Source organism: Megachile rotundata, chromosome 9 (genome assembly GCF_050947335.1).
Source record: "Megachile rotundata isolate GNS110a chromosome 9, iyMegRotu1, whole genome shotgun sequence".
NCBI classification, from domain to species: Eukaryota; Metazoa; Arthropoda; class Insecta; order Hymenoptera; family Megachilidae; genus Megachile; species Megachile rotundata.
Window position 1 is genome coordinate 9,635,426 of NC_134991.1, and position 25,343 is coordinate 9,660,768.

A 25,343-nucleotide genomic window follows, 5' to 3' on the forward strand; every position below is an offset into this window, starting at 1 on the left:
ATTCTTCAATATATAAAATAAAAGGTAATTATTGAATGTTTAATATAGAAATTAAATTTAATTTATCTTAAAAACTTTACAATATATACTATAATTAAAAAATTTTAAATAACACTAAAATTAATATAATTTTATTCTTAGAATATTTTTCATAAAATCATAAATAACAGTATTTCCATTTAAATACTTCACTTTATATACTAGTACCACATTATATTGAACAAGAAATTGAAACTGAGAAATAGAGTTAAAATAACTCTTTAAATTTTCATTAAGCAATTAACTGTATAAATATTAGACAAATAATGAACAATATATTTGTTATTTGTATGTTATATGCATTTTATTTATATTTGCAGTTAATCAATTTCATTATTTTTCAATGTTCTCAACGGTATTTTATAAAAATTGTCTAAATAATGTTTACCTACTTTAGTAACGCAAAGACGCTATTTCAATGAGCCACTCAAGTATCAAAACATCAAATAAATTCTCAAATGTCAAATACACCACATCATTATTTCCGATCATGCTTTGATTAATACAAATTATAACTAGGAATTAATGTACAAATTAATAATATTAATATCATTACCCACTAACGATTTACAAATCAATAAAACAAGATGACTGTGTGTAAGAACTGACGTTATTAAAACATCCATGCATTAAAATTTACTTTTTATGTACAATTTCAATTTCATAAATATTATTATAAATTTCATTTATTTATTTTACAGCAATTATACAAATTAAGTCGAAAACTTAAACCAAACTTTAAGAGGAACAAAAGTTATGTTCAATTGTAAAATTGAAATATTAAATAATAGTATATTTAATAATCGATACTGTAATATATCGAATTTTACGTGGATGTTATTGTTGCAATTAATTTATTAAAAGGGATCTTACACACAATCTTTAATATTCTGGTTAAACCTAAAACAACGAAACCGAGTTGATTATTAATAAAAATTAGTCAAATAGTACACTGTCTACTAAAATTAGGATACTTCAATTTTTAAATAAAAGGATTTTGTGTAACAGAGAAAAATCTTGAAACAAAAATTAAACTGTTTTCTAGACTGTGCGCCTAGAGGTTAAAATATTATTTAAAACAACCTGAATGCTCTTGAAAATTAACATATTTATACGATGCAGTGAATTAATTACAAACGAGCCTCGGAATCGTAGCTAATATTAAAATGTACAGTTGGGTACGGCGTAGGCTTTCTTTGAATAAATGTAGGAGGAGGAATACCACCACTTATTTTTTATTTTGGAAGATTTAATATGTAAATTTAAAAATTACGAATTTCCATATCTTGAAATTTTCAAGTTTCTAAAATTTGTTTTTCTAATTTCCTATTTTTAAATTTTCAAATTATTTCAATTGGTTCTGGATCTCAAAATTTCTAAATTCACGTTATTTCAAATTTAACCTATACCTTCAAATTTCCAAAATTCTGAATTTGGACATTTTTTTAATTCTTAAATTTCCAAATTCCAGAATATCCAAATATCTGTATACAATAATTGTCAAGTTATCAAACTTTCCAAATCCCCTAAGTTTTAGAATTTCAAATTCTCAAATTTCTAAATATCCTAATTTACAAATTCTTCAATTACCAAATTATCCAAATTTTCATATCCTTAAATCCCAAATTAGTTTCTAAATTTTTTAATTCTCAAAATTGCTAATCTCCATTTTCTCAAATCATCAAATTATTTAGATCCTCGAATCACGAATCCTCACACCCTTAGATTTCCATATATTTCTAAATATTTTAATTTCCAAAATTCCTAACTTATATAATCATAAATCCCCAAATTCCCAAATATTTCAAAACTGTAGTATTCCCAGATTCCCTAATTTTCAAATATTAAAATCCTAAAATATTCAAATATATCCCCAAATCTCAAATTCCAAAACATTCCTAAATCTTTAGATTTACAAATTCCCTAATTTCCAAATTTCCAAATATCCAAATATCGACATTCCTAAATCCCCAAATTCCCAAACCCCCGTATTCTCAAACATTCCTAAATAAGAGTTCTAAATTCCCTATTTTCCAAATTCCCACATCCCAAAATCCCCAAATTCCTAATACACTAAACTCCAAAATTTCTAAACTTGAAAGTTACCAATAAAAAAGTTTCTCAAAATCTACTTTACAAAATTTGAAAATGTATCAACCAAATATCAATCTTGTTCCTCCTCCGCCATTTTGTCGAAGCCAACGGTACCCACTGTAAAATCGATTCGAATAATTTTCCCTTACAATTAATACATAAACATTATTCTTATTTATCTGCTAACAATGATAGTCGGCGAATCGAATAATCTAAACTTACGGTCGCTTAAAAATTAACTTCTATAAAACGATCAAACGTTTATGTTACGGTGTTAAAGAAGCACTTAATGGTCGTAGAATCGATGGCACGGAAAGTAATTCACGACTAAGAAACGTCTTTCGATTAAGTTACACTCTCGATATTTTAGGTACATTGTCTCTCTCTCTTTCTCTCTTTCATACACACTCACATTCTTTCTCTCTTTACTTAACTTTCTCAACACTTACAGTAAATTACATTGTTCCTATTTACAGCGTGATATACATACAGATCGTTTCTCTATAAAAGTCGTTTCGCGGTGCATCTCATTCGCATGCGTGTATTCGAAATACAAAACCGCTGTAACTTCGTTGAGATCAACCGATTTCCTGTTCAGGACTTAGGGCTAGTTGTTAATCGCGATCGATCATTCCGATCGAGATCTGATGCTCCATCGATCTGTGGTTCCTACCTTTTCTTTCTCGTTTGTTTAACGCGTTGAGATGATTATTAAATGTTCAGATCTATCGATCGTCGATTCGTGTCGTTTTCGTTCGTCTATTGCGATGTCGATTACTTAACCGTTTATGTTGCTCTGTACTGGAGTTCGATCGAGAGGAATTTGAGCGGTAATCGATTAGTATGATATCGATGCATTATGGTAATATGAATAGCTCAATGTGATGAAGAAACTTTTGAAATAAAAGTATTTTAAATTTAGTGCTAAACATTTTGCACAATATTTTATCAATATTTAAGTGAGATATTAATTTGTGTATTTTACAGATTTGTTATAAATCTATCCACTTATTTTAATGGATATTTCAATTATAAATAATTTTTCAATTTTTTCAATTATAAGAAGGATAAATGTCAATATATTCTTGCCATCATAAATGGCAACTTGTTCAGAATTATTTAAATTCATAAACTTAACGTATTAGAACAAAATACATTCAATTAATTGTTTAAACATTATTTGGTAACATATTATACAAATGAGAATATATTTTTACTGCTGTCAAATTTGACAAATTAATATTTTAAATATATACAAATGTTTTACGAATATATCATTGTAATTTAAGTATAAACAATCTAGTTATTTAACCCTTGTGTGTTCTTCCATTTAACTGTACACATTTGTACGGAACGAAATGTATCAAACATGCAAGGACCATGAATGTAATAATTTCTAATAAATATGTATTACATATAAGCAAACAAGCTTCCAAAAGCAAATATTGATATAAACACAATATTTCTATCCACCGTTGCCAGGTAAATAGTGATGTGATGAATGAAAAAAAAGCAGGAGTTAAAAATTGGTAATAATTTCGGTATCACTGTTCGAGCTATTCATATTTCTCCACTCGAAGCGTTTCCACGTTATCGACATTTTCCCTCATCGTGTATGAGTCATGTTTCATCACGATAACATCGATAACGTAGTTCGTGCTGCAAAAAATCGAAGAACAACAGAAAATTTGATTCGTAACATAAGACCCGTATTTTGTTTTCTCGTCGATTAGGCAGTAACAGTTTTGCAGGCAGTCTTCTTGATCGTTCGACAAGAAATCATGTTTACGAACAAAATTACTTATATATAAACAATTCCTTCGAATGTGTAGTCTTCAAACAATCAAAAGACGTGTGCGTGATTTTCGTTGAAAAGTAAAACTGTTTCTTGACAATATATTATTGTACGTATACATAGGATGTCGATTTGTTATTGTTATTACCGTTAAACAGGCAGTGTTAATTTGTTTTTTTTTTTTTTTCTTGAACTTTACTACATCGTTACTGGTACAATTCGATCGTTACATCGTTTTATCGTAATTACTTTTGTTAATTAAGAAATTCTTAAGATTTAAGAACGCTCTGGTAGTCGACTTTAAAAAATAGAAATTATTGTATCGATTATAGATGATGTTATTCTGATATATGAGAGTAACAAATAATTTCACTTTGTGGAAAAGTGTGTCGTTAAATTTCACTGCGTTAAGTTCTTAATTTAGAAATTTTCTTATGAAAATGCTCCTCCGTAAGCGTAACAGAATTCAGTCGCACATCGAAAATTTCTAAATTGAAAATTATTTTTTAACAATGGTGGGCACTTAACTGTACGAGGACAGGAAATTTCACTTTTTCCAATTTGGAAATTTAGAAATTTTTAAACTATAGAATTTGAAGGTTTAGAAGTTTGGATAATTAGGATCTTGAGGTGTGAGGATTGGGAAATTTGGAAGGTTGAAGGTTGAAGTGTGAGGTTTGGAAGATAAGGGTTTAGAGATTTAGGGATTTGGGAATTTAGAGATTTAGGGATTGGGAGATTAAGGAATTTAGGGATTTGGGGATTTAGGGATTTGGGGATTTAGAGATTTAGGGATTGGGAGATTAAGGGATTTAGGGATTTGGAGATTTGGAAATTTGGAAATTTGGAAATTTGGAAATTTGGAAATTTGGAAATTTGGAAATATAGAAATTTAGAGATTTATTGATCTGGAGATTTGGGCATTTGAGGATTTGGGGTCTTTGGGGATTTGGGGATTTGGAGTGTTTTGGGGTCTTTGAAGATTTGAGGTTTTTGGAGATTTGGTGACTTGGGAATTGTAGAATATTGAAATTTGGAATTGTGAGATTCGGAAATTTAGACATTTAGGAACTTTTTAAATTGGTAAATTAATAAATTGGTAACTTAAGTAATTTGGTACTTCGGTGATTTGGTAATTTGGTAATTTAGTAAATTGATAAATTGGTGAATTGGTAAATTGGTAAATTTGTAAATTACAAAATTGGTAATTTGGTAATTTGGTACTTTGGTAATTTGGCATCTTAATAATTTGATAATTTGATAAGTCAGAAATTTCGAAATTTAACATTTTAGGGACAGTATCTTCGAATTTTCGACTTTTTCAGAAACTTAACGGTTTGTAAATTAACTCAACAACTTACGACTTCAAAATCGCAAAAAATGAAATTTAAAACTTCTAAAATTTGCAATTTGGTACTTCTAAAATTTGCAGATGTACAAACTCGAAGAACAGAACATTTCAAACCATAAAAATTATAAATTTCCAAATTTCCAAATTGAGTGGCCATTAGTTCGCACAAATGCTCACTATACACGTTCCCATATAACGTCCTCTTTGCTCACCGCTGTTCTATAACATTAATTGAGTCCTTGTATTTTCGAATTTGTTTACTCCTTCATGCGAATTGTTCGTTCAGATATCAAAATCTAATTAAAATGATAGTCATTTCCACAGACTTGACGACTCACTTCCGGTACCGGTCGCAGGACGAACATTTCACGCATAAAATATTTCTCTCTTCATTTACAATTAACTTTCGCTTATATACTTTTCGCCCAAAATTTGACATTATATCGACGTCCTTTCCAAAAACAGTACCTTCTAATAACAACATCATTTTCAACAATTAATAAGAATTTCCGATCAGTGACCGAAAAATCCTCAAAATGTCATTTCAATCCTGAATGATTCTTATCGTTAGAGATTCAAACGACTTGATTTCAATTCTTCAGCTCACTGAAGCCGTATTTACAAACGCTTGTATTACTTGTTTGATGGTCTAAAGCTCTCGTTCACTTCCGGTGTCAGTCATAGGCACGCGTGAAACGATTTCGTTAAGAGAAATATCAGATTTTGTCCTCACTAACCTAACTCGTACATCCATCACGAATTGGAGATGTTGCAGCAATAAGGACATAGTTGTGCCAATTGAATCACACTGTAGTTTAATTATACTATTTTATTTTGTATTTCAGTTACGAAATAATGCAATTATTTCAGTGTATCAATTATATCGTAGGTAATTTAATTATGTCGCAATATTAAATACATTACACGCAATTTAATGATCTTATAATGTCAATTTGATCAGAATTTAGTTATTTCGTGTTCTAGATAATTTAATTACATCGTAATATTAATTATATCACACACAACCCGATAATGTGGTAGTATTAATTTCGTTGATAATAATTAAATTATGTCATAATATTGATTATACCATGAGTAATTAAGTCATAATGTGAATTGTATCATAAGCAATCAACTTATGCAATAATACCAAATATGTCATAAAATTAATTGTATGTAATTAAATTATGTCTTTATATCAGTTATTTAATAACTAATTAAGTTGTCATAATATCAATTTAAACGTCATCATTGAATTGCACAATTTAAACACCTCAGTTAATTCAATTGGCAATTACTGTAATTATCAGCATAATTAAATGTCTTATTTGTGTTTATATATTAATTTATGAATAATACCATATTCATCACTTTCTACAATTTTTTTTATTTTTAGAACATGGTATTTTTCATCTTTTACAACCTTGTTATTTGGATACATTTTGATTCATAATTCTGAATAAATTACATTGTATTTTGTAATTGTTCCTAAATTGCAAGTACCAATTGCACAGTAATTTAATACAATGGAAGATCAGAATTACGAATGGCAATATAATTGAATTACTTTGTAACTGTAATTCCTAGTGTGATTCAATTGTAATTGTATACAACACTGAATAAATATACAGGACCACTTTCCAATAATTCCACAAAATAAAAGAGCAATTTAAAATTTATTTGAAGATTTCTTGATTCTAAATTGAATTCGAGACTTTTTCAAATATTTGCACAAAAATTTGTTTACTGTTCATATACTGACAACAACAGCATTTTTTCCAAAATTTAACAAATGAATTAACGTTATAAATGAATAAATGTAGTTATTAATATCAGTGGAATTCTTTATCAGCCATTTTTTCATAGCATTCTTCAGATATGTGTAATTTAATAAATTTTATCAATGACAATATGTAATATAAATTATTAAGATATAATATACTTTCATATTGACATTATCAAGATAAACATATTTTTGATATTAATCATATTAAAATATTCACATTTTGATATTGATAATATTAAGCAAACACATTTTGATATTAATAGATTGAAATTAATGACATTCAGCCAACTACATTAATATTAATAATATCAAGATAAACGCATGTTGATATTAATAATATTCAGATAAATAGATTAATATTAATAGTATCAAGTAAAACACATATTGATACCAATAATATTAAATACAATGACATCAACAACTACATTTATCAACATATATTTATTAATTACTGTATTAACAAATGTTGACTGAGATTCTTTTCTGTCGTACACAACTTCACAAATATCCAAAAAGCTTTTAAATTCAATTTAAAACAAAACCACATACAACATTATTCCAATATTCAATTTCTTCTAAACAGATACTAACAATTTTACTAATTTCCCCGTTTCCCCACCCTATATCACACCTCAAAACACCCTGTATAACAAGAGAAACGCATAAAAAGTGCCTCATCGCTGCAAATCCCGCGCTTAACATCACTTCCGGTATCGAAGTGTTCGACCGTCTACAAAATTTTCAAACAATTTCTGCATCCACCGCACGATTCACTTTCGATATCAGTTAACGGAATAAAAAAAAAGAAGGAGGGAAACACGAAAAACGTCACCGCCACGTGCTTGTTTCCGGTACCGGGCGCGAGGACGAAGTTCCTCCATTTCCGCTCGAGGAAACAACGATCGATCGACGCGCGAGGATCGTTCGACTCTCGAACGTTCTTTACAGCGGCTTCGTTGGTGGCTCGTGCCTTAAAAAATCTCGATTAAAAGCAGTATTTCCGCGTGCTCACTTCCGGTACCGGGCTCAAGGACGGGGGTCGTCCCTCGCGCGGGACACCCCCCTCCTCCTGTCAGCCATAATAATAGCTCTTGGTGTTCAGGCTCCGTGGATTCTCCGGGCGCAGGATCGTGTGCAGGCTGTCGGTGCCCACCATGTGGTTACCCAGATCCACCCTGACGCCTGTGTTCCCTGGGTGGTGTACTGGTGCTGGGTGAATCGTCGTGGGTGACATGGGTATCCTTGTGTCTGCGTAGTAACGATCGCCATGGAGTCTCTCCGCTAGCTGTGTTTCTTTCATCCTGTAAACGAAATTCGTATACTATTAGCCCTTTGCGCTCGAGAGGTGACTCTCAGTCACCATTCTATTTAATACAATAATTTAAAATAAGCATTTTTTAACTGATTCTATAATATAACACGTGTGATGTATAAACATAGTGGAACAAACAATAGTGGAAATTATTAGTAGAGAAATAATAACCTCAAAAGAATTCATTTAACTTTTTAACTAAATTTTAAAGTTGCTGTTTGCAAACAGTCAAATTACCTACGACTGCAAAGGGTTAGTCGATCATACAAATGGTATGTACTAAAATCAGTATAAAATTTGTGCTGCAGTTAGCAGTTATGATTATTGCGTTTACGATAGCCTCAGCTACCGGTGGGACATTTGTGGAAAGTTCAGGCGTTGGAAATTGTGGAATTTGGAAATGTGGAGTTGGAAAATTTGAGAATTTGAGATTTTAAGATTTTGAGGATTCAAGGATTTGTATGTTTGAGGATTTTAGTAATTGGGAATGTGACCACTTCGGGATTTGGAAATTTATGAGATTTGAATTTGCAGATTTGTGAATTTCAGGATTAGTGAGTTGGAGAATTCGAGAATTTGTGGATTTAAGGAGTTGTAAATTTAACAATTTGAAGACTAAAATTTGAGAAATTTGAGAAGCTTGAGAATTTGAGGAATTTTGAGAAATTTTAAAGATCTATAAAATTTAAGAAATTTAACAAGTTTGGGTAAGTTGAGAAATTTGAGAAGTTTGAGAACTTTAGGAACTTTGAGAAGTTTAAGAAGTTTGAGAAGTTTGAGAACTTTAGGAACTTTGACAAGTTTAAGAAATTTGAGAAGTTTGAGAACTTTAGGAACTTTGAGAAAATTAAAAAATCTAGAAAATTTAAGAAGTTTAATAAGTTTGGGAAAGTTGAGAAATTTGAGAAGTTTGAGAACTTTGGGAATTTTGAGAAATTTGAGAAATCTAGAAAATTTAAAAAGTTTAACAAGTTTGAGAAATTTGAAAAATTCGAGAAACTTGAGAAACTTAAGAAATTATAGAAATTTGAGTTGTTTGAGACATTTGAGACGTTTGAAAAACGTAAAGTTTGAGAAGTTTGAGAATTTGAGAATTTTAGAGTTTGAAAGTTTGAGAGTTTGAGAGTTTGAGAGTTTGAGAATTTGAGAGTTTGAGTGTTTGAAAGTTTGAGAGGCTATGAATATAAGAATTTGAAAATTAAAAAATTTGAGAATTTGAGAATTTGAGAAATAAAGAAATTAAGAAATTGAGAATTTGAGCATTTGAGGATTTTAGGATTCGAACATTTTTGAGTTTGAGAATTTGGGTATGTATTTCATAAACTCTTCAATACACAAATTTCAGAATGTCCAAGTATTCGAACAGTAAAATGATAAAATAATAAAATAGCAAAATAGTAACTCTCTAATATCTATTCCATTACAATTTGTGATTAACAAAATCTCAAAAGAATAGTACATAATATAATTTACCAATAGAACACGCGATTCTACATGTTCTCTGATCTCCAACACCCACATACAAAAATGAAATTATTAAAAAGTAACCTTCGCATACTCTATTATTCCCCATTTAAAATAATCAAAAAATTTCGAAATGAATTCGTAGAAAGACAAACTGCAAGGTTGGACAGCGGATACGTATAAGATAATAATGAAATTACAAACCTCGTGTCTTGCATGGGAACTGGCATGGTAGCCGTGAGATCAATATCTGCGTCGATTTCTGAAATGTCATCAGTAAATCCATTCGGCAGAGCTTCGTTATTCGCATGGAATTTCGCATCCCTCTTCGCACGATGACGGCTGACAAGAAGACGTCCAATTACCAACCCCAGAAAGATTAGAATGCCAGCCGAAACAGACACTATGATGTACAGGTAGAACTTCTCTTGATTCTCTGCGTTAAGGAAATAGCACAACATTTAACATGATTATCCAAAGAACTTCGAGGTAATTAGTATATGATAGAAAATCGAGTTAACAGTTCTCTACTCTGAAATCGAGGAGGGCACTAAGTCGCATGCAAAATCGCTAGAAAATTTTTCTACTAAATAAATGCAATGCCACACACAAGTGTTCAATTTTGTCAAACTACAAACCTTGAAGCAATTAAAATCATTTTTGTGTACCTTTCAGTTTGCAATATTTCGTCCCTTCAATTTTTTTGGTAAAGCTTTTTAAGAATTCATTGTATAATTATTTGTAAAGTTTATATGCTATGTTTGGCAGGAGAATTTTAGGTTCTTAGATTTCATGAGCTCTTGCATATTAATGACGTTATTACGAAGCTCTTTATGCATGTATGTATGGGTTTGAACTTAGTCAATCAATAATTTAGAAGATAGGTAATATTAAGATTTAGAGGAGATTTATTTGACGAGCTATTGTGACAAAAAATTATTATTGACTTGAAAGTTTGAACGTTTGTAATTCTTGTCTTTTACTTTCTAAATTTCTTAATTTGTAAATTTGAAATTATTGAATTTTTAAATTCGAACATCTGAAATTATTGGATTTCTAAATTTAGGAACTTGAAATTCTAGCATCTCTAAATATGGGAATTTGAAATTTTAGTGTCTCTAAATTTTAAATTTAGGAATTTGAAATATTATTAAATTATTTATAAAAACTTTCAGGTTTGGAAATTGACAGATTAGCAAATAATTAAACATATTTCATTTTATCGCCAAAACACTAGTCAAATCCTTTAAATATATCCGTAAGATAATAATATATTAAACACGACAAAATTCGTCATGCAAAATCTCATGAAAACAAGTTCTCCTCGTCAATATAATTCTACAACAAAACTAAGATTACCGACAATAGAAATAAAAGTTTTCTATCTAATCGACATATCGATCGCAGATAATATCCCGACTGCTAGCAATTTTCCTGCAACTAATATGGTCAAATTCTTTTTTACCGGCCGAGATCAACGCGAAACCTGCTATACCGACAAAAAATGGTAAAAACCAGCTGAAGAGAAGAAATAAGGGGACTTACCGGTTAGAAGGGTAAAACGAGAGGAAAATACTTACTCGATATGAACGAATATGCATTGATCCATTCATTGATATATCCGACAACGACACGATCCTCTTCGGGAACGGCGTAGACAACCGTGGTGCAATTAATCGGTGACACGGTACTGCTGGGAAGATCTCTAGTGTTACCGTCCACGTTGTTGTCGAACATAATCACCCCTTGAATAACCGCGGGTGATAAGGACGAGTCTTTCGCTCGTACACCGTGTGACTTATACTTGATCGATTGTGTGCCCACTGTGTATACGCGAGAAACATATGAATTGAAGCTGATCAAGAAGAGATTTTGCGACTTGAACTGAACGCAGTGATGGGAATCGTTGTATGTAATTATTAATTTTGGTGGTAACTGACAGTCAATTTTGTTACGACAGAAAATTAGGCAACAAAGAGAAATAAAATCGAAGTTATAGGTATGTATAACTTTCATTTCGAAATTTATATAATATTATTTTTTTGTGATTGTTAAGACGTTGAAATGCAAAATAGAGTCTGTTTATGTATGCGTTTTATTTTGTGATTGTGCAACATGTATATACATGAATGGGTTATAATTATATTTTGTATATACATAAATTGTGGTTTGTGAAATAAAAAGATTTTTATGTATAAAAAGGTGGTACGATTTTATTAATTTCAATGAAAAAACACGAATTAGATGGAAAATTTTATAATAACGGTAGATTTTGAAGCTTAAGGCAGTGGTTCTTAAATAGTGCAATGAGTTTTTAATCAAAATTTGTAAAATTTTGAATTTTTGAGACTTTCGAAAATTGGAACTGTATATCGAAATTTTGTAATTTTTGAAACTATGGAATTTAGATATTTTTGAACTTGAGATTTTAGAAGTTTTTCAGAAACCTCTGCAAACTAACATTTTGAAGGAAAACAATCTAAATTTTAAATCTATAAGAAATTTTAGGAATTTCATACATTTAGCTTTTAAAAAAGATTTCTTTCTGTCAATTCCACGTTTCTATTCAGAGTTGCCATATGTAGGAACACAGTGACGTCAAATGGAATTATACATTAATACGACATTAGTACTCAAGTGGAGATCAAACTTCCCAGGGGAAAATGTCTATCAAGGGAATTAAGTCCCAACCATTTGCAGTAATATCTTCGTATTGGCACACATTATGTCCCACTGACAACAATCATTTTTGAAATAGATAAATAATAACAATTTTGAAAATTTTATTTAGAAGCAAATTCACGTACTTTCCGTACATTACGTTTCAGAAAATAGATTTTAGAAGCATCCAAATTTAACGTTTCTTGTTATTTAACTTCATATTTCAATGAAAATTCATAATAAAAATACCACGGCGATTTAACAAGTGAAACAGATATAAACAACAGTAGTTTATTATAATTAACTTGAACATGTGAAAAGAATGTTTAAATCCATAAAATGCAATATTCTTTATTTTCTTTTCTAACCCTTTTGTATTCTAATGACATTCTTTCGATCTGATGAAATTTTGCAATATTCTGCTTGTTCCAAAAAGGGAAAAAATCACTAATTCTGAAGAAAAACATAACTTTCTAGTTTACGAATTCAGTCATTCACGACTAGATGGCGATAGCTCGACCATTTTCAATCAATTTCAATAAATATTGATTTTTCGTTCTTAATAGACAATATGCACCAAATGGCTTTAAAAATGCTAAATAGCTTCAGAACATTTTAAAAATGTTTTAAAAATGTGTTTTAAAAACATTAAAAAAATATTTGATATTTGGTTGCATTGGTTTACACCTTCTGCTGCTAGATGGCTGAGCATTTTCAGATCCATGAAATGCAATATTTATTCAATATAAAAAAAAGAAATGCAACATATTAAACTTTCAAATGTACATATAACTACAAGTTTATATAAAAACAAAAGTCAACAAAACATAAAGATGCCTTATTTTATAAAAAAAATGCAAATTCATTCTACATTTCCAAATTTGACCTGTAGTTATACTCTTTCTAAACAGCTCAAACAAAAAATATATATTTCAAAATAAATATAAGAATCAGACTTCCAAAATATTTTCACCTTTTCAAATTAACATTAAGATGAATTATTGACTTTCATACCTTGTTCACATATTAAATAACCACAAAGTTCATATTATGAATATAAATTTCAGTCGAAAATTCAGTTATAAGACGATTCTACAAATACGAAATATTGATCGAAAGTAGCAAGAAACGGTAATAATAGAACGATCACATTTTCTGAACGTAATTAAATCACGAATTAATTTCACAGTGCACCACATGGCGAATCGTGTCAGTCAAAATCGTACATCTCATGTACCATCCTACTTTTGGTTACAAATTAATCTAAAATTAACACGACAGCTTCGTAGCGCACGAAAATTCGGATTATTCGGTATACAGCACGGAATAATATACATAGAACCTTATGATGTGAACGAACTGTTGATTTATGTGCAATTTGTAACCAGAAATGGAAAGATATATGAGCTGCGTGATTTCAAATCATGTGTGCATCACCTTGCATCTATATCTGCAAACTCTGCTTGCAATTGTACAATTTTCTGTCAGTAAAGTTCTACAATAGATGCAATAATAACTTGAAACAATAGATACAATAATTTGAAATAGTAGATATAATAATAATTTGAACCAATTGATCCCATCACTGCATGGAAACGATCAATCGAGATACGAAGGGGTGAGATGACAAAATGCACAAAAAGGTGCCGATAACAGCGACCATCCCTGTTATTTACAAGAAGCGAAGAACAGCCGATTATTTTACAGATGACAAGTGAGCCGAAGACGATACGTATCTCGATGACACATTAATCGATATTTACACTCTTACCGTATGAATCTCGACACAAGACAGTAAATTATATCTTACAAACAGCATATTCTTGCATAAGAGAATGTACAGTTAGAATGTATTGTGAAACGGGTACGTAGTCCTCCACCAAAGTTGCGATCGTGTCGTTATTACATTATGGTCGTGATTAATTAAAGTGTCGTGTAGGTGATAGAACGAAAATCTGACTCACGGAAAATATTAAAACAGAGTACGTGACGAATTTTGTTACAAATTGGAAGCTGTGCTCGCTGAAATTGCAGCTATTTGTGACAGAAGGTAATTCAGGTAATTTTATGGTGTGTATACCTCACTGAAATTTAAATGAAGCATGTACAACGAGTAGTTTCTGAGGGTAATTCACTGTGCTTGCTAAATTTCAAGCTGAAGCGTTATATATACATACATACATCCGTCCAATTGGCACGGCTTGTGCTTCCATTTTCTCGTTAGAATAAAAGAAAGCTCGTCAGATGATGGAAGCTGAATTCCGCGTGTAATGAAATCTACGTTTCCGGTACTTTAATTATAAAATTCAAATTTCCTCTGCGCTATAACGAACACTCTACAGTTTTCTGTTTCTCCAAAATGTTGAGAAACGAACACTAATTACTTAGTGGGAAAAAAAATTCATGTTCATTCGTTACATAATGACTACATCATATGCATAATATAATATAATACACAGAAGGTGATATTTCTAACAGGATTCTTACAACTATTTGATAAAAAGTTTACAAAAGTTTCAAGGTACAATAGATATCAGTAAAAGACATGTTCTTGTTTTTACTTTACAAGGTGATTGGCAAGTAAGTAAACAATGTTACCTAACAGTTCTCTAACAGTTCATGTGATCCATAAATTAGTACTTTGAAGAATTATTTGCTGGATAAACGAGAATCATGTGCCCACACAAGTTGACCATAAAAGTTATTCGAGTACCCAAATTTTGCAGCATCTTCATTGTCCATAAAGAAAGGGGGTCGGAAAAATTTGAGCGTTCAAACGCTGTTATATCAAACGATTCGTTCTCTTGGGTATTAAACACATTTGAAGCAACATCGTTCAACGAGCCAGCGGCGTGTAAAATACAAAGGGCCACCCTCTTCATCGAGCAACTTGAAATAATGGAAAACGAGGGAGAGGCGGTGCCGATAACCCGTCCGTTGTGTCGTTCACCCCTGTTTTTCACGGATCGACGGAACCGCAAAGAAGACACCGATACTCGAAGCTTTCGACAGGTTTTCAGACCCCGGACAGGCGAAGGGGACAGATATTTTTCTCGTAGAGGCCGCTCGAACTGCATGCCAATGCGAATGGAAATTCGAAGTTTGCGTATCATACATCAGCACGCGGCGTCGCGACGAAGCTTTGTCACAACGTGCCGCAGGAATACGTGAACAACGCGGACGGTATAATCGGTATGTATTGTGTCACGTAAGATCGAACTTCCGTGAAAATGTCGTGTATACGTGGCGGACAATTTCACGATCCGGCTGGATTTCGTGGGTAATTCGAGAAACGACACGAAAGCTGACGTTTCGGATATTGGGATATCGCGACACGCGATGATCAACACTGCATATTACTGCATTTAAATATTCTTTTATTTATGCTCCTTTATACGAGAAGAAATAGGGAGAGTTCCTGTACGGCGTTGGATGACCAAGCACGTTTTCTTGTCTAAACGTTTGCAATAGCAGTGGGTGAAAAATTGATAGTGAACTTTTAGTTTCTTTATAAATGTGAGGTTGATAGACGGATCAAAAGCTTATATTGGTAGAATACAAATGGAGGTACTGTCTTTCGACAAAAACGTTAATATAGAAAATTGTTTTATTAACACCAAAGTGAGGTTAGGTTTGAAGTTCATCCTTTGTCTACTGGTTCGTCATCCTCGATGTTTCATTTCGGTTAGCCAAAGGTTTCTAATTCTTATTAGTGACAAATCTAATAATGTGAAAAAATGAAATCCACATAAAATCACACGACAGTAAAGTATTAGTAAAATTATATAGCAGTGAAGTATTTTTAACACAAGTGTCATATATCCATATCCACATATTAATACAAAAAGTAAGTAATAATGAAATACAAAAGAGAAGTACTAAAGTGAAAATATAAAACATTGCTGTGAGTTATTGGAACGTGGTCTAATTTTATGCAGCTTTACTCGATCGAAGTCGGTCTTAAACGTCGACTATCCAAACAAGTATAAATAGCAGCACGTAAACTTACAATCTGCACAAGAATGATTGTGTTCCTTCCGTTTATTTGATTCAGACTAACCGAAGCACTTTGTTACGATTCTTTAGAAGAATACTCCAGACACTAATTTACATAAACGAAATGAAACCACTGCCACGATGCAATTTTGCTGACAAGGTAGTATTCCTATGAGAATCAGCAAATTACCTGACTCGAGATTTTAAACTATCGTGGTTATCGACGCGATGAAAAAAATACGAATGTTTTTCTGATGTGTTAAGAAATTTTGTATCTTTTATGTCACTGTTACGCTGTTTTATTGTAGAATTTATTGAAATCACTTAAATTCGTATAAAATAATTGACACGTGTCAAAAAAATTGAAGGTTATGGAAATAAATGCAATTTGTAAAAGTTAATCAAACTTGTAGGGAAGATTGAAATTATTCAGTCATTCAACTTCAATGAACAGATTGAAAGTAATTATTCAAGCTTGATAGAATAATTGAAATTCACGACAATCATTGCAAAGCTTAAAAATAATTGAAATTTGTCAAAGTAACTAAAATTTGTAGAAGTAATTGAAATTTGTCAAAGTAATTGAAACTTATCAAAGTAATTGAAATTTGACAAAATAATTAAAATTTTTCAAAGTAATTGAATTTCGCTGAAATAATTGAAATTTAACAAAGTAATTGACGTTCCCCGAAATAATTGAAACTTGTCAGAGTAACTGAAACTTGTCAAAGTAATTGAAACTTGTCAAAGTAATCGAAATTTGTCAAAGTAATTGAAACTTATCAAAGTAATTGAAATTTGACAAAATAATTACAATTTTTCAAAGCAATTGAATTTCGCTGAAATAATTGAAATTTAACAAAGTAATTGACGTTCCCCGAAATAACTGAAACTTGTCAGAGTAACTGAAACTTGTCAAAGTAATTGAAACTTGTCAAAGTAATTGAAATTTGTCAAAGCAATTGAAGTACGCTGAAATAGTTGAAAAATTGTCAAAGTAATTGAAGTTCGCTGGAATAATTGAAATTAGTCAAAGTAATTGAAATTATCTGAAATAATTGAAAATTGTCAAAGTAATTGAAATTTGTCGAAATAATTGAAATTCACTGAAATAATTAAAATTAGTCAAAGTAATTGAAATTTATCAAAGTAATTGCTAGATTTAAGATTAATTCAAATTTGTCAGTTTAATTAAGACATATCAAAATAATTACAACCATCCTTCAATATTGATTTACGAAAATTAAAAAACTGTCAAACGTAATATTTGTTTGAAATTATAGATAGTTATAAATAAAATTAAAATGTATTATTATTCACATAAATATCGAAATATAACGCAGCTGTAAAATACGAGAATTGCAAATTTAAAGATGAAGATGTACAATGACAAATACATATATGTTCTATCAATTGTTCATTTCACAAGAGTCAAAAGTGATTCGCGAATAAACATTTCAACAGATATAACTTGTCCTGTGTCACTCTTTATGCGAGCTAATTAACGTTAAGCCGATAAAACAGGTTAAAAGTTTCTGCAAAATAACTCACATAACAAAGGTTTTGTTTCGATAAAAGAATTACAATCAGCGAAGAGGAGGGTACTTCAGTAACAGTCAACGTTAACTTTGCGAAAGTTGCTCGATAACTAAGAGTTCCATGGGACCTCCAGCAACAATAGAGAAAACTTTGCCGCAAGAGATTACCAAGATAAATAAAATCCGATGAAATTAACGAAGTCAAAGGCTTTTACATTATTTACATCGGATTTTAAACAGTTCAAGGAAAAGCTTCGAGGAGAATCGTATTTGTACGCAATCGAACGATATCTCGGAGTTTCTACTTTTTCCAATTAACAACTTTGCAATGATTGCAATTAACGAATATCGTTTTACAGCATGTAAAATTTTGGTTTTGAATTATTCACTTGAAATTCTGCAAACGATCTGTTAATTTTGAGTGGGAAGGCAAATAAAATGTTCGAAATATACGAAGCGAAGCATTTAATTTCGGGAGGATATTTGTATAAATGTCGGACATCTAATTATTGATATGAATGAGCTGAAAATTAACTTTTAATTGGCTCATTCTCGTTCTGATAGTTCAGCGAATTTAAATTTCTAAATTTGCAGATTTGAGAACTTGAAGACTTGCTTCTAAATTTTTTTATTTTGCAACTTGTAAAATCTTAAGCTTTTATATTTCCTAATTTGAAGTTCGAAAATTTGAGAATTTGAAAATGTGATATTCCTATATTTCTTAGTTTCTAAATCTCTCAGTTTTGAAATTCTTAAAGTTCTAAATTGTTAGATAACTAAATTTCTAAAATTTCAGATTATTAAATTTTTATATTTGCAGGTCAGTGAATCTCTAACTTTTTAAATTATTAAATTTCTCAAATTCTAAAATTTCCTAATTCCCAGATGTCTGTACTCCCAAATCGACAAATACCCAAAAGTCCAGATCAATAATACCCAAAGTATCTCCAGATCAATGAATCTCTAAATTTCCAAACATCCAAATCCCCAAATCTCCAGATCAATAAATCTTTAAATCTCCAAATTTCAAAATCCTCAAATCATCAAATTCCCAAATCCCCAAATCTCCAAATCTCGAAATCAATAAATCTATAAATCTCCAAACTTCCAAATCCCCAAATCTCCAGATCAATAAATCTCTAAATCTCCAAATTCCCAAATTCCCAAATTCCCAAATCCCCAAATCCTCGAATCCCTAAGTCTCCAAATACCCAAACACCTAAATTTCCCAAGCACTCAAAAGTCCACAAATTCACAAATTCCTCAAACAATAAATCATCGAACAAATCTTTGAGTTACAAAAATCTAAATTAATAAATCAGAAAATAAAAAATTGCTGTCCTACAAAAAAGTTCTCACACCACGAAAGGAAGATAAAACTTGAATAAATTGATCAAAGAAGGTTTGCAATTTCCAATTAATTATAAGATAACTAGGAAAGCATGATTCATGATTAAAACATAAGTTTTACCATGAAAGTTTAATGATTTCAGAACTTCATTTTACATTCTGTTTCCTACTCAGTTAATGTGTTCCTCAGTAAGCCGTTTTTGAATACATTTTGAGGTTATGTGTACCTAAAGGGATAAACATGATACAGTTTACAAAACACAAAGAAATTTATTTTATTTCTTTCCACGAACTTGATCTATAATAGCAAATTAAATACTGTATTTATAAAATGTACAGCATATATGAATTTCGTTTGCACCGAAAATATACAAGAATAAGAAAAATGAAAGTGGGATGGAAATGAAAATAAGAACAAAAACAGAGTGATAGAAATAAAAACAAAAAACCGACAAAATCAGTAAATAAATAGTTTAAACATCAAATTAAAATAACATTGTAACTTGAATTTTTATCATTACTATCATTTACTTACTAATTATATACTTGACAGATCTATCTAACAATTCCACAAATAAAAAATTAATTGCCACATAAAAGTATCTCATATCAGGTACTGTTTAAAAAATCACGGTTTAACCAAGCTAGACTGCAGATTATAGGATAGTATAACTTCTACTTGGTTGAACGAGCAAGTATGTGCTTTCGGACAATCAAATTTCGAAAGCAATGCCTGTAGATCTAATCAAGATTCGATTGGGTTCATAGTGTCCTTGTGTATTGATAGGGAATTGCTCGGCGATAGACCAATCTGTGACGGCGCAATTGTCAACGCAACGGCACACTGATACTAATGATTTCGATATCGCTACGTACCGAACGCTAAATGCGAATCAATTGAGCAACAGTTTATTAGTTCAATAGGGTGCTTTTCCTTTACAGCAGCAATCATGTATGGCTAATATCTCGAATTTCCATGGGACATCTGATACGCCACGATACGGAATACTGGGTATTAATGTTGCAATTGAGCCGTTTATCTTGAAAGTGGAGTAAGTTAGGTTGAAATTATGTTTGGTCGAATACATTACGGTATTTAGACGGTTTTTAGTAATACTGTGAAAAACTAGAAATTGTATAATATTGGTGGTATGAACTTGATATGAGCCAGGATCTATAGTCTGTCTAGGTGTTGCTGATTTCTATACTTCTAATGAACTAGCAAGTTCCACTTGAGTTTCTAGTAAATACTCAACAAAATGTTTTGAAAGTGGTGCAAGTTAGGTTGAAATTATGTTTGGTCGAATACATTACGATATTTAGCTCTGGTTTTTAGCAATGTGGAAAACTAGAAATTGTATAATATTTGTGGTATAAACTTGATATGAGCCAGGATCTATAGTCTGTCTAGGGGTTGCTGATTTCTATACTTCTAATGAACTAGCAAGTTCCACTTGAGTTTCTAGTAAATACTCAACAAAATGTTTTGAAAGTGGTGCAAGTTAGGTTGAAATTATGTTTGGTCGAATACATTACGATATTTAGCTCTGGTTTTTAGCAATGTGGAAAACTAGAAATTGTATAATATTTGTGGTATAAACTTGATATGAGCCAGGATCTATAGGTCTGCCTAGGTGTTACTGATTTCTATACTTCTAATGAACTAGCAAGTTCCACTTGAATTTCTAGTAAAACTCAACAAAATACACATTTTTTAGCATCAGTGCAACCCCTTAACTAATTATGAATTGTACTTCATTTTATAAAAGAATTACAACTGGTGAATTTAACAATTTCACTATTGAAAATTAATTACAAATTGTGGTTTATTTTATTAAAACAAAATATGGATGATTTCAATGAAAATTATAACTGTGACGCATTTGAAAGTAAAGCGAGCAGGTAATAGTAAGAAAATAAAAATATTTTTCTGGGCAATAACGCCGCTTTAATAAAATCCTCATTTCTAAGGAATTTTATTGTTTTTATTATGGTTATGGAAATAAGACCCATGAGAATTGGTAATAAAAGAAGAATCTTGGAGTCTGGATTTGAATATGAAGACAATCCAGACTAAAATGATTCAAAGAAACGAAAGAGGAAAGAGGTCTCTTCTTCTCAAAAACGAGAAAGAATAAATAAACTAAAAAAACCGTTCAATCAATACAATCCAATCAACACAATGTGTTGAACGATGCATGATGTATCGATTACAATATGTTACATGCACTTTCAAATTATTATTTGAAAAATTAAATGAGATATGGAAAACAATCAGGGAACGATGCAAGAATAATTATTAGCTATTGAACATCATTAATTAACATCGTTAATTAAGTGGATGGTTATAGGCGTTCGCAATTTCAATCACAATTGTAACGATAAATTGAACTTTATAGGACTGTGATATGTTTTTAACACATACAAGTATTATACAGCTCACATATTGCACACGTATATTTCTACATACGATCATTCTCTACATGTTTCAAAAATGTTTTATAAAAATAATACACAAAAATTACAATTTTACATTTTTGGAAATATTTTGTATATTTAATATTTTTGATATTGGTAAAAATGCTTTGCATTATTAATATTTAAAGATTAACACTTTCAATAACGTTAAAAATATTTTATGAATTCATTATATAAAAATTAACATTTTCAATATTTTTAAAGTTAATATTTAAAAATTCATATTCTTAATATTTTCTAAAATGTTTTAAAAACTTAATACTTCAAAATTCATATTCTTAATATTTTCAAAAAGTGTTTTACATTTTAGAAATGTAAATATACCTTACATATAGTATTTACATATTTTGACACAGTTTAAGTGCACAAATAATCCAATTATAAAATATGTAATGAAAATGAAATGTCAAAGTGAACGAAACGAACGTTTTCTTTATTTTTATAGTTCTGCAATTCAAAAGTTTCGATTTTAGAAAATTATAACATAGGATTTGTACTGCTTTAGTTTCATAAAAGTTGATCTAGTATAACCTCAAATAAAATACGATCGATCGATTGACCTGCATTTCTGGAATCGTTAATTTGTAAAAACTGTTCTCTTTTTCACTGCTGAAATCAATTATAGAGCGTTGATTGATTATTCATGCAATTATATAGCTTTTAAAATGTGCATACTGCCCATAATAAACAGATAGCACGAGTAGAAAACAAAAATTCAATCTATATGAATAAATGAAACTGAAAGAACAACATTTTTTTTGTATCTGACTCCATGTTCGTGAAAATTAATTGTAAATATTCATGGAATATTATTTGTCAGATTAATTATATATCTCATAAAATATCTCTTAAATATTATATTAGCTACATCTCTATTACAGAAAATGTGTATTTCATTTTTTTGTAATCATTGCAAAAATCAAGGCATTTTATCACTTCAACGATGGACACATCCTACAGAAACATATTTCATACAAAATTTTTAAATTTATAAATATATTTGATACAAATGATGATATACTTGTTCTGTAAAATTTATACGTTTGATTATTTCATATGTTTATATTTATTTTATATTTTTTATGCACAACGTATATAGTCATAAATATATTGAATATACATGTTATGCATAAAAAATATAAAATAAATATAAACATATGAAATAATCATACATATAAATTTTATATATATTCATATATGTAGAAATAGATATTTTTTAAATTAAATATGCACAAACGCGTGGTATATTCAACGCGTGGTAATTCGACGCGTGGTAATTCAACGTGTGGTAATTCAGCGCGTGGTATATTTGACGCGTGGTAATTCGACGCGTGGTAATTTGACGCGTGGTAGTTCGGCGCATGGTAATTCGACGCGTGGTATATTCAACGCGTGGTAATTTGACGCGTGGTAATTCAACGTGAGGTAATTCAGCGCGTAGTAATTCGATGCGTGGTATATTCGACGCGTGGTAATTCGACGCGTGGTAGTTCGGCGCATGGTAATTCGACGCGTGGTATATTCAACGCGTGGTATATTTGACGCGTGGTAATTCTACGCGTGGTAATTCGACGCGTGAGAATTTGGCGCGTGGTAATTCGACGCGTGATATATTCAACGCGTGGTATATTCGACGCATGGTAATTGGACGCGTGGTAATTCTACGCGTGGTATATTTGACGCGTGGTAATTCGACGCGTGAGAATTTGGCGCGTGGTAATTCTGCGTCTGGTAATTCGATGCGTGGTATATTCAACGCGTGGTATATTCGACGCATGGTAATTGGACGCGTGGTAATTCTACGCGTGGTATATTTGACGCGTGGTAATTCGACGCGTGAGAATTTGGTGCGTGGTAATTCGACGCGTGGTAATTCAGTGCGTAGTAATTCGATGCGTGGTATATTTTTCGTTGAAAAAATATATATTTGTTGTATAAATTACAGTATTATAATTACACATATTTCGTGCAAATTAAACTTGATTTATTTGCCATCATAAATGCAGATGAAGAACGATGCACACGAAATGCTCCAGATGTAATTTTTCAACAAAATATTTCATCGAATAAATTACAGAATAACAAATAACAACGTAATCTCTTGAAACCAAAAAAACCAAAGCATCCCTGAGATTTTATCGAATTAATTTGCAGCGTTGCATGTTTACGATGGAATATAGTGCTGTTTTATTACCAATAATCGTGTCGCCGTCATGTGAACAAGATCCATTTCATTAGTAGATTTATTGACTCGTTTATTCGACACTGAAATTTATAGATCGTTTAATTGTACTTCTGTCTTTCTCGAAATTAAACTGCAGGTATGTTGCATTGTTACATCCATCAAAATATTAATCTCGTTAAATTTTAGTAAAGTGATCAAATTAACAAATTTAGTAATATAATAATTTGTGAACTCCGTAATTTAAAAATTACAAAATTTTGAAATACAGAAACTATGTCATTTTAAAACACAAAAATCAATATTTACCATAAAAATTTACAAATTTAGAAATTCGCTAATCTACCAAATTCTGCAAAAATCAGCTTGTATATATCGCATTGCAGCGTTAATAAACTTCTCAATTTAATAAACAACCATGTATTAATTTCTCACGAAACATCAAAGTAATACTCAAAAAAACAATGATTACCTTCACGAACATCAAACGAGTTAAAAACGAGAGCAACAGCAATAAAATTTCAAAATCAATTTCATTTTCATTTAGCACAAATCCGTTTTTCTAACTTCCTAACGTTTCAAATAAAGTTAAATGAAATACTTCTCGAATAGTTCCGGTTTCCCGAGCAATTGAAATTGTACAGAAAATTCCATTTCCTGGCAAAAAGAACGGGTGCATCGATAATATTTTATTTCCGAGAAATTTCATCAATTTCGTGCTAACTGTGGAAATTCGAAAATCTGCAGTAAGATACACAATGTCCGTGCAATGTTAGCTTGATTTAATGTTCGCATGACGGTGGAACAGACAGTGAATTAGTACGTGGAAATTCGGTAGCTGATGGCTGTCTGATCGGAATTAGATTATACCTTGAGCGTATTAGTATACTCTCATTACTAACGTCAAATTGGTTATCGATAGTTCAATCTTCGATGCGTCGCTTCAATCTTCGATGCCTGTGGCTTTATTACACTTGGAGAGCATTAACATTTGACCAGTGGTGGTCCGAGATAATAGAAAAGTATTAGGTTGCGTGTCGAATCGATCGTGAAATGTGACACTTATTTGATGACTTAAAATATGCTAACATTGTAATTATGGTATATCAATATGAAATTTGAAGCATTTTTATTTTTTTATTATTCAGGTGTGCTGAAAATTATTTGAGCAATATGTTATTGTTTAAGTAATATATTTTGCAGGTCACTATTTTAGTAATATTGAATAATACTTGAGTAATAAATTGTCATTTATGTGCAGAAAATTATTTGCGTGATACATATAAATTTTATATAT

The 25,343-nt window shown here is 30.7% G+C and overlaps 1 protein-coding gene across 7 annotated transcripts in view; it reads right to left on the minus strand.

The window, feature by feature from the left end:
* Window positions 1–317: 317 nt before the first annotated feature.
* Window positions 318–25,343, minus strand: part of LOC100876556 (uncharacterized) — a 587,948-nt gene continuing 562,922 nt past the window's right edge. For 6 of the 7 annotated variants that reach the window (XM_076535908.1, XM_012293083.2, XM_076535907.1 and 3 more), the window contains exons 7-9: window positions 11,422–11,664; window positions 10,046–10,277; window positions 318–8,366 (exon numbers count right to left, since the gene is read on the minus strand). In XM_076535908.1, coding sequence (XP_076392023.1) covers window positions 8,138–8,366; window positions 10,046–10,277; window positions 11,422–11,664 — 704 coding nt within the window. In that variant the 3' untranslated portion in view covers window positions 318–8,137. The remainder of the gene's footprint in view (window positions 8,367–10,045; window positions 10,278–11,421; window positions 11,665–25,343) is intronic. The other variant, XM_076535909.1, reaches the window with a different exon arrangement.